At 45.4% G+C, this 10,384-nt stretch overlaps 1 protein-coding gene across 1 annotated transcript in view; it reads right to left on the reverse strand.

The window, feature by feature from the left end:
* Positions 1-10,138, reverse strand: part of IFNAR1 (interferon alpha and beta receptor subunit 1) — a 30,484-nt gene extending 20,346 nt beyond the window's left edge. Inside the window, exons 1-2 of the mRNA XM_005893347.3 lie at positions 9,839-10,138; positions 3,838-3,958 (exon numbers count right to left, since the gene is read on the reverse strand). Of these exons, the coding sequence (XP_005893409.2) occupies positions 3,838-3,958; positions 9,839-9,908 (191 nt within the window). The 5' untranslated portion in view covers positions 9,909-10,138. The remainder of the gene's footprint in view (positions 1-3,837; positions 3,959-9,838) is intronic.
* Positions 10,139-10,384: the final 246 nt, after the last annotated feature.

The raw sequence follows: 10,384 nt of genomic DNA on the forward strand, positions 1-10,384 counted from the left end.
TGCATGGACCCAGCTGCTTCACAGCATGTGGAATCTTCCCAGACCAGGGATCAACCAGTGTCCCCTGCACTGCAGGTGGACTCTTAACCACTGGACCGCCAGGGAAGCCCCGCCATTATACATTTTAGATGTCAGTCACAAACACTGAGGGCTTCCAGGAGCTCAACAGTAAAGTATCTGCCCCCCACAATGCGGGAGACGTGGATTTGAACCTTGGGTTGGAAGACCCCCTGGAGGAGGGCATGGCAACCCATTCCAGTATTCTTGCCTGGAGAATCCCATGGACAGAGGAGCCTGGCAGGCTACAGTCCAGGTGGTCACAAAGAGTCAGACATGACGGAGCAACTAAATAACAACAGCAAACACTGATGTCTTCAGTTCAATTCAGTTCAGTCGCTCAGTCGTGTCCGACTCTTTGCGACCCCATGAATCGCAGCACGCCAGGCCTCCCTGTCCATCACCAACTCCTGGAATTCACTCAAACTCATGTCTATCGAGTCAGTGATGCCATCCAGCCATCTCACCCTCTGTCATCCCCTTCTCCTCCCGCCTTCAATCTTTCCCAGCATCAGGGTCTTTTCCAATGAATCAGTTCTTCACGTCAAGTGGCCAAAGTATTGGAGTTTCAGCTTCAATATCAGTCCTTCCAATGAACACCCAGGGCTGATCTCCTTTAGAATGGACTGGTTGGATCTCTTTGCAGTTCAAGGGACTCTCAAGAGTCTTCTCCAACACCACAGCTCAAAAGCATCAATTCTTTGGCACTTAGCTTTCTTCACAGTCCAACTCTCACATCCATACATGACCACAGGAAAAACCATAGCCTTGACTGGACGGACCTTTGTTGGCAAAGTAATGTCTCTGCTTTTGAATATGCTACCTAGGTTGGTCATAACTTTCCTTCCAAGGAGTAAGCGTCTTTTAACTTCATGGCTGCAATCACCATCTGCAGTGATTTTGGAGCCCAAAAAAATAAAGTCTGACACTGTTTCCCCATCTATTTCCCATGAAGTGATGGGACTGAATGCCATGATCTTCGTTTTCTGAATGTTGAGCTTTAAGCCAACCTTTTCACTTTCCTCTTTCACTTTCATTAAGAGGCTTTTTAGTTCCTCTTCATCTTCTGCCATAAGGGTGGTGTCGTCTGTATATCTGAGGTTATTGATATTTCTCCCGGCAATCTTGATTCCAGCTTGTGCTTCTTCCAGCCCAGCGTTTCTCATGGTGTACTCTGCATAGAAGTTAAATAAGCAGGGTGACAATATACAGCTTTGACGTACTCCTTTTCCTATCTGGAACCAGTCTGTTGTTCCATGTCCAATTCTAACTGTTCCTTCCTGACCTGCATACAGGTTTCTCAAGAGGCAGGTCAGGTGGTCTGGTATTCCCATCTCTTTCAGAATTTCCCACAGTTTATTGTTATCCACACAGTCAAAGGCTTTGGCATAGTCAATAAAGCAGAAATAGATGTTTTTCTGGAACTCTCTTGCTTTTTCCATGATCCAGCTTAGGTGGTGTATATTCTACAGGCACTTGCATCCCAGTAGCTTATTCATGTGTCTGTGCATCATTCATCACCAGTGATGTGTCTTATGTTCTGAGAAATACTGTACTGAAAAATGTGTCTGCTGCTGCTATTAACCTCATTTTAGTTGATCACATACTCTGTACCATTGTTCTGTGCACTTTATACACAATTAGCAACACTTGCAACAGGCTTCTGTCTTAGATGCTTCATCACTGGGGTGTCCCAGACCAGTCTGCCTGGCACTGTCCTGCTTTAAATTTGTTGTTGCAGCTTATCTAAAATCAAGTGCTTCTGTTCACTCTCAGAAGTATCTTGGTTTGAAAGATAAATTACATGTGGTCATATTAGTTTTTTATCTTTACTTCACAGATAAGGAAACTGATAGAGTAAGTAGCAGAGGATGGACTAAAACCCAAGCAGAACCGACTCATCGGAAAAGACCCTGATTCTGGGAAAGACTGGGGCAGGAGGAGAAGTGGGTGACAGAGGATGAGATGGTTGGATGGCATCACTGACTCAATGGACATGAGTTTAAGCAAACTGTGGGAGATAGTGAAGGACCGGGAAGCCTGGTGTGCTGCAGTCCATGGGGTTGCAAAAAGTTGGACTTGACTGAGCGACTCAACAACAAGCCTGGCTCAAGCCCATACTATACTATCCCATACTAACTGCTGAACTGGCTCTCCAAACTTGTAACCTGGCATATTCTTACAAGGCAAGTGCTTATAAAGCTAGCAGAACAGAATAGAGAAAGGACAGACTAAGAACACACTGAAACAGTGCCCTGGACCAAAGTTAGAACAAAGAGTAAGAGATTGTCATGAACTGGAGAAGTTAGTAAAAGCAACAGAATGTGTGAAGGAACATGAACACGAGACCACGGTCTATGACTCTGCTCTTTTAATACAACGGTCATTTAAAATAAAGGAATATGAAATAATCTCTATTATGCCTAAAAAATAGTTGTTTAATAAGAACTAAGGCAAAGAACAAAATTGGTAACAAAACTCAAAGTTCAATTTAAAGAAAAAGATGAAAAATTTTACACGATCCATTGTGAGGAAAACAATATATAGTGTGTGTATACATATATACCCTTGACAACATGGGTCTGAACTATGTGAGCCCACTTACACGCAGCTTTCTTTCAGTAAATACACACTTTACAGTATTATAAGATCTGGGGGTGGGTGAATCCACGGATGCAGATATGAAGGGTCTACTGTGAAGTTATACTCAGATTTCTGACTGCAGCCAGCAGCGGCAGCGGGTAGGAGCAGCGGGTTAGGCACCCCTGTTCCCGCCATTGCTCAAGGGTCAGCTGTACACCCACACACACACTAACAGCTTATTCACAATCAACTAGAGAACAGCTGGGGCTTCCCAGGTGGCTCAGCAGTAAAGAATCTGTCTGCCCATGCAGGAGACAGGAGGTGCGGGCTCAATTCCTGGGTCAAGGAGATCCTCTGGAGAAGGAAATGGCAACCCACTCCAGTCTTCTTGCCTACAAAAATCCCATGGAGAGAGGAGCCTGGCAGGTTACAGGCCATGGAGTTGCAAAGAGTCGGATAGGACTGGGCACGCACACATGCAGAGAACAGCAGGGCTGTGGTTGAAATGGCGGAACCCTGGTTCTAGAGACCCCACACCCTGTTTCTTCATGCCTGACTTCCTGCCTACGCTTGGGACAGGGGTCACAGTGAGCAGACAGGGTCTTAGGACCCAAAACAAAGTGCTATACTTCCTCTTTGCTTCGGAAATCCTTTCCGCTGTCAACTCCCAGTCTGCCTACCCTCTTGGCAATCAGTAGGTGGAAAGTTAGCCCTAGGGAGGAGGCAGAACCTCCAGAAACACTGAGGAAGTTCAGGGCCCAGCACACTGATACTCAGCCAGGGTGTCCAGAACTAAGACTGTGCGTGATGGAGGAAAGAGGAAAACCTGACCACAGAAGACCTGGTGGCTGATTCCAAGACAGTGGCTAGGCTTTTAGGGACAGTCTCCCATATTCTCAGGGTATGCTCTAGGTCAGACCCTAATTTCTGCTTTAAGAAGCTGGAGCGTCCAGAACAGAGAGCGTATGGCTAGCACAATCCCCCGAATCTTTTGCTTCAAAACCCAAAGATGAAATCTGAACTCTCACTCTTAGACTAAGTTTCTAACTGTAGCAAAGAAGTTATACTTAGTATGCAAAACTGCCATATATTTTCTTTAAAAAAAGAGGAAACACCAAATGTTTCCCAAATTTGAAAATTTATGGTGTTAAAGTGATAAAAATTATTCAGCAGATCCCTGAGTATAGAGTAACGTACATTTGATAATCTGCTGAAAAAGTCACATTCTTGACAGACTCACTGCTGCTGTTCCACTTCAGGAAAAAATTGTCATCAATGATGTGGATCTCGACATTTTCAGGCTTCAGATTTGCTTCCCCTGTCAAGATAATAAGACAGAAGACAGTTAGACAGACATACCATACAGTTATATGTATATACATGCTATAGATATTTTTAAAAATCATTCTTTCCTTGACATCACTGACTGGACAGTGAATACATTTAAATATAACAAAATTAAGTAAATAAAAAAATCTAAAAAAAAACCTAGTGCTTGTTCTCAGCATGGGAAGACTGCTAATTACCTCTATCTCTGCATTCAAGAGAACTGGAAAATGGTTGAGGTTTTTAAAATCTATAAAAAGCAAATATTATATGTCAATTATAGCTCCATAAAGGTGGAAAAAATGAACTGTAAAAAGGTACTTGTCTTTTAACTGGGAAGAAAAGTCTGTGTATAAAAATAGTATTTTTCTTTTGTCTTAGAAGTGATACTGACATAAAGGACATGGGCTCGGCTGTTTAACACCCTCAACTTGGTTTTTCTCATATACTGTGTTCAGACAGGGATATACTCTGACACAGAACTGAACAGATGTGGTTTCAGAACTGACAACTATTTATAGAAGCCAAACATTCACATACAAAATTGATAAGAGATATGAAAGTTCATCATGTCAGCCAGGTCCTTTAGCACCCTGAAAAGGTCTTGACTGCTTAACATATGAAGTCTGAGCCCTTCTGTTTATTTTACAGACTTCCATCTAGAGACCTATTTCATTTCCTATACTGTTAAAAAATGTGAAGTATAGTTGATTTACCATATTGTGTTAGTTTCAGGTGTACAGCAAAGTGATTTGGTGATATGTACATATTTATATTTATACTTCTAGTACAAATCTTCCACCAGCTGGATGCTCTCTCTGTCTCTTCTGATTCTTCCTTTTTGGCCCCCCACCCAAAAAGCGTTTCTCTTCCTGACCACTCAAACCTTCCAAGACCCAGCTCAAGCTTGCCCTCCAAGAGAAAACCTTTCTCAAATATTGCAGCAAATGCAACCTTGCTCTCTTTTCACACTCTGCACCATGAATCTGCACCACTCAATTTTACACTGAAGCAGATGTACTCAGCACAGTACTGACATCTAGTAGGCTTAAAAACTTGATGTGTGAAGGTGAAGACATCTTTTTAAAAATTGCTTATGTTAAACACAACCTCCAACCAGAACACAAGTTCCTTAAGGCAGGGTCTGTACAGCTTTAAACTTAATCAGCATTTCTCAGCATCCTCAGACTAATGCTGAGTTCAGAAGAACTTTTTCCTCATCAGAGAAGACTGATCTTTCACTACGATAAATTGCAATTTTTAAAAGACCAGTTTTTAAGTTTATTCTTTTTTCCTACGGTAGTTCTGCCATAGGACAAGGATGCTATCTCCTTACAGACTTTCTACTATAGGGGTGGATAACCAACAAAGATCTATTGTATAGCACACGGAACACTGCTCAATGTTACGTGGTGGCCTGGATGTGGGGCGGGGGGGGCGCGTTCAGGGAAGAACGGGAATATGTACGGCTGAATGCCTTCGCTGTTCACCTGAAAGTATCACAACATTGTTAATCGGCTACACCCTAATATAAAATGTTTCTGGTGTTAAACATGAAAATAAATATATACATACAGAAATACATTGTTCCAGTCATGTATGGATGTGAGAGTTGGACTATAAAGAAAGCTGAGCGCCGAAGAATTGATGTTTTTGAACTGTGGTGTTGGAGAAGACTCTTGAGAGTCCCTTGGACGGCAAGGAGATCCAACCAGTTCATCCTAAAGGAGATCAGTCCTGAATGTTCATTGGAAGGACTGATATTGAAGCTGAAACTCCAATACTTTGGCCACCTGATGTGAAGAACTGACTCATTGGAAAAGACCCAGATGCTGGGAAAGATTGAGGGCAGGAGGAGAAGGGGATGATAGAGGATGAGATGGTTGGATGGCATCACCGACTCAATGGACTTGAGTTTGAGTAAACTCTGGGAGTTGGTGATAGACAGGGAGGCCCGGTGCGCTGCAGTCCATGGGGTTGCCAAGAGTTGGATGTGATTGAGCGACTGAACTGAACTGAAAAAAAGAACTTTAAAAAAATGGATTGCTGCCTCTGGTTTCCATTTAGAGATATTATGGTACGGAGTCAAAGAGGGAGATGCCTGAGAAAATATTTTCTGAATTTTTTTTAATTTGGGGAGGTATTTATTGAGTCTCCCCACCCTCAATTACCTATTTTACACTTGTATTCTCTGAGACTTCATTACCAAATAGAATTACTTCCCTTTATCCCACTCTAAACTTAATTCCCATGCCAAGCTGTTGGAATTTTAGATTCTATGCAGCCAAAAGAGAGCGACTGGGTTTATGGCATTAATAAAAGGTTTGATGGCATTTTTAGTCTACAGCCTTGAGAGAGGATAAGGAAATCTGATACCCAGGGTACAGCCAGGCATTTCCTTTGGGATGAAATCCTTCTGTTCTAATGGAAGGAGACCCTGGAATTACAGGCATCTTGGCTTTTATGAGACCAACAAATGTCCATGGGATTCTCCAGTGAAGAATACTGGAGCGGGTAGCCATTCCCTTCTCCAGAGGATCTTCCCAACCCAGGAATCGACCTGGGGTCTCCTGTACTACAGGCAGATTCTTTACCAGTTGAGCTATCAGGCGTGGACAGGGACTTGGAAATAGTTATTAAATAAGCTTTTAGAGTTCATAGATTTTGTTCTGTTGGACTTCCCTGGTGGCTCAGACAGTAAAGTATTAGCAATAGCCCTTTAATAATAATTTACCTCAACCTTTAGCATGTAAAATATATTAATGGGTAGCTGCATGCGTGCGTGCTCAGTTGCTTCAGTTGTGTTTGACTCTTTGTGACCCCATGCAGCCTGCTAGGCTCCTCTGTCCATGGAATTTCCCAGGCAAGAATACTGGAGGGGGTTGCCATGCCCTGCTCCAGAGGATCTTTCTGACCCAGGAACCGAACTCAAGTCTGAGTTTCCCGAACTGCAGGCAGATTCTTTATGTACTGAGCTACCAGGGAAGCCCTAAATGGGTATGTAATCCAATACTTTTTATACAATTGGTTGTTTCCAGCCCTTCAGATTCATAATGATGACTAGAAACAGTTTACTGTATTTTCAAGTCTGACGTAAACCCAAACACATAACATCTATACAAATATAAATTTCCTACTATATTTTGGACAGTTTTCTTAGACTAGGATCTCAGAGCTGCATTTACTAGGTTTGAAAGTACAAACATTTTGATTACTTTGAAACACAGAGTTTATTATGATCTCAGGTCAGAGTTAACATTACATTTAGTTTTGAACATTACTCTTCCTTTGTGAAAAAAACTAGATTAGTTAATTGAAAGAGAACTAAGTCCTTAACATATAGGTGGATAATCAAGAACTAAATTGTGTGGTCTTCAGAAAACAGCTAGCCTGTAAGCCCCAGGGCTTTGGGGCCAGATTTTCAGGGTCTGATTTCTCCCTAAAGCACAGGCTAGCTATATGGCCTCAGCCTGCTTCTCTATAAAATGAGGATAACGGTGCTCAGCTTTATTTTGAAAGCTAAATGAGTTTGTACCTTTAAAACACTCAGAGTAGTGTCTGGTACGTAGTTAAGAGAGCAAAAAATGCCAGTTGTGTATGAAGTTTATTTTAGCTCTCCTCTAATACAGATTACAATTATGATCTTAATGAACAGCTTCCTGGAATGTTAATTTTACATGAAAATTCTGGGGAAATTCTTTTGATATGAAAGCAAACATAAGTTAATGCAAAATTTTCATGAACAAAAGACTCCAAAGAAATTATTAGGGGTTACAACAGGACCCTAGTACCCATATATTATATACAATATTTGTGGGACAGTCTGAAAAATAGGTGTGAAACATAATAAAGGAAACCTCATTTAAAATGAAGTCAGGAGGCCAGAAGCCGGAGCCCTCATGTATGTTCACTCACCAGCAATTCCAGACCCCAAAAGGAAAAATTCTCCTCTCCCAGCAACCAACACAGACAATGCGAAGAGTAGCACCACCCCGAACTCTCACCTTCAATCAACGGAATTTCTTTTAAAACCCCACCAACTTCCTTCTTTTGCTCTATAAAGTAATGTTCTCCTTTCCTTGTTGGACTTGGCTATGGTTTTTGCTGTAGCTTGTTGTTGTAGTCACTAAGTTGTGTCTGACTCTTGGCGATTAGATGGACTGTAGCCCACCAGGCTCGTCTGTCCATGGCATTTCCCAGGCAAGAACACTGGAGAGGGTTGCCATTTCCTTCTCCAGGGAATCTTCTCCACCCAGGGATCAAACTCATGTCTCCTGTACTGGCAAGTGGATTCTTTACCAGTGAGCTATCTGGGAAGCCCTTGCTATAAGCTTGGTTGCCCTAAATTGCAATTCCTCTGCTATTCTGGAATAAACCCATTTTGTTGGTAAAAACAACATATTTTTAGGACAAGATAGATAGGATATCATGTACCCCAGAAAATCAGAGTATGATTTTCAAAGCAAATAAGCATTTAAGCCACTAGGCTTACCAGGTGTCACTAGTGGTAAAGAACCTACCTGCCAATGTAGGTAAAGGTACTGAGTTGGGAAGATCCCCTGGAGGAGGGCATGGCAACCCATTCCAGTATTCTTGCCTGGAGAAACCCAGAGACAGAGGAGCCTGGTGGGCTACAGTCCATGGGGTTGCAAAGAGTCAAACAGGACTGAAGTGACTTAGCAAGCATGCAGGTGGCCTCACCAACTCCCGGATTTCTGCTCTGTTGCGAGGCCCTGTTTGTCTTTGGTATATCTTCTTACTACCACGTCAATCTTCCAATAGCTATTTCCCCCATGTATCCCCCCTAAATTAAGAAAGGTGGCAAATTAGCTTGGTGGCTCCCAGCCTTCCTATTTGGCCCTGCCTGGTGGTCCGGTGGTTAAGAGTCTGCCTTGCAATGCAGGGGAGGAGGGTTCCATCTCTGGTTGGGGGATTTTGTTGTTAGGACTTCCCTTGTGGCTCAGACGGTAAAGCGTCTGCCTACAATGCAGAAGACCTGGGTTCGATCCCTGGGTCGGGAAGGTCCCCTGGAAAAGGAAATGACAATCCACTCCAGTATTCTTGCCTGGAAAATCCCATGGATGGAGGAGCGTGGTGGGCTACAGTCCATGGGGTCGCAAAGAGTCGGACACGACTGAGAGACTTCACTTGGTCTTACTATTATTATTAGACTGATTGAATCCTGAGGGCACAGAAATCCTTGCACACCTTACTGGGCATTTACCCGTGGGATCAAGAACTCTCTACTGAATAGAGGAAACCAGCAGCACAGCTCTAAGCCTTGTTTATTATTTAACTGTGCAGTGGAGCTGCCTGACTTTTAGGAAGGAAACAAACTGGTCACCAAAGCAGTGCACACCCAGCCCTGCGGGGGTGGAAGGTGAGGGCAGGCAGCAGGCACAGGCGAGGGCGCCCCCGAGCAAGCGGCTGGGGAAGAATCTCGAACATCACTTTCTGTTGTTTCATCTTTGGAAGGACCGACGCTGAAACTCCAATCCTTTGGCCACCTGACTCCTTGGAAAAGACCCTGATGCTGGGAAAGATTGAGGGCTGGAGGAGAAGGGGACGACAGATGGTTGGATGGCATCACCGACTCGATGGACAAGAGTTTGAGTAAGCTCCGGGAGTTGGTGATGGACAGGGAGGCCTGGTGTGCTGCGGTCCATGGGGTCGCAGAGAGTCGGACACGAATGAGCGACTGAAACTGAAGTTTGATTTGAGTCCGTTTCAATGAGGCACTGCGACCGCGGACAACCAGAGGTCTCCCAATGAGGGCGTCTGTCCCTCCACCCCCGTCCCCGGGGCCGACGTTTCCCGCGCCGCCACCGCAGTCCAGCTGACGCGGCAGCGCCGGGATCCCTCTCTCTCTCACCTGAGGCGCCGGGCAGCACCCATCTCCCAGCGACCAGCATCAGGGTCGTCGCGCCCAGGAGAGCGAGCATCGTCCGCGGGCCGCCGGTAGCCCTCCAGTCACATCTTTCGGCCACCCACTACCGCGGCAGGCACCGCGCGGCGGCGCGACGGAGACTGAGGCACCCAGGCCGTCCCGCCAAGGCCAGCGCCCCTAGTTCGCCGTGTCCCCTCCAGCCGCTCCGGCCCCGCCCACTCCGCGTCGGCCCTTCCCTCAGCCCTCCGACCTGCGCACGCGCCGTGCCTTCACCTCGTGTGTCCCGGTCCGCGCACGCGCGCGGGACAGCGGTGTGGGAGGGGGTGGTGTCGGAGGCGGGTGGTGTCGGGGGAAGGGGTGGTGGTGTCGAGGGGGGAGGGGCGGCCCCGCCTCCGCCGCCCGCCCCCTGGTTCTCGGCATTGACTGCTTACTAAGCCTTGCAACACCGGGTTCCGGGAAGACCGCGCCTCACTGGAGGCCTTGACCCCGGGCGGGAACGCGGAGGTCGCCAGGGCGCCTGCGCAAACCTCG

This window comes from Bos mutus, chromosome 1 (genome assembly GCF_027580195.1).
Source record: "Bos mutus isolate GX-2022 chromosome 1, NWIPB_WYAK_1.1, whole genome shotgun sequence".
NCBI classification, from domain to species: Eukaryota; Metazoa; Chordata; class Mammalia; order Artiodactyla; family Bovidae; genus Bos; species Bos mutus.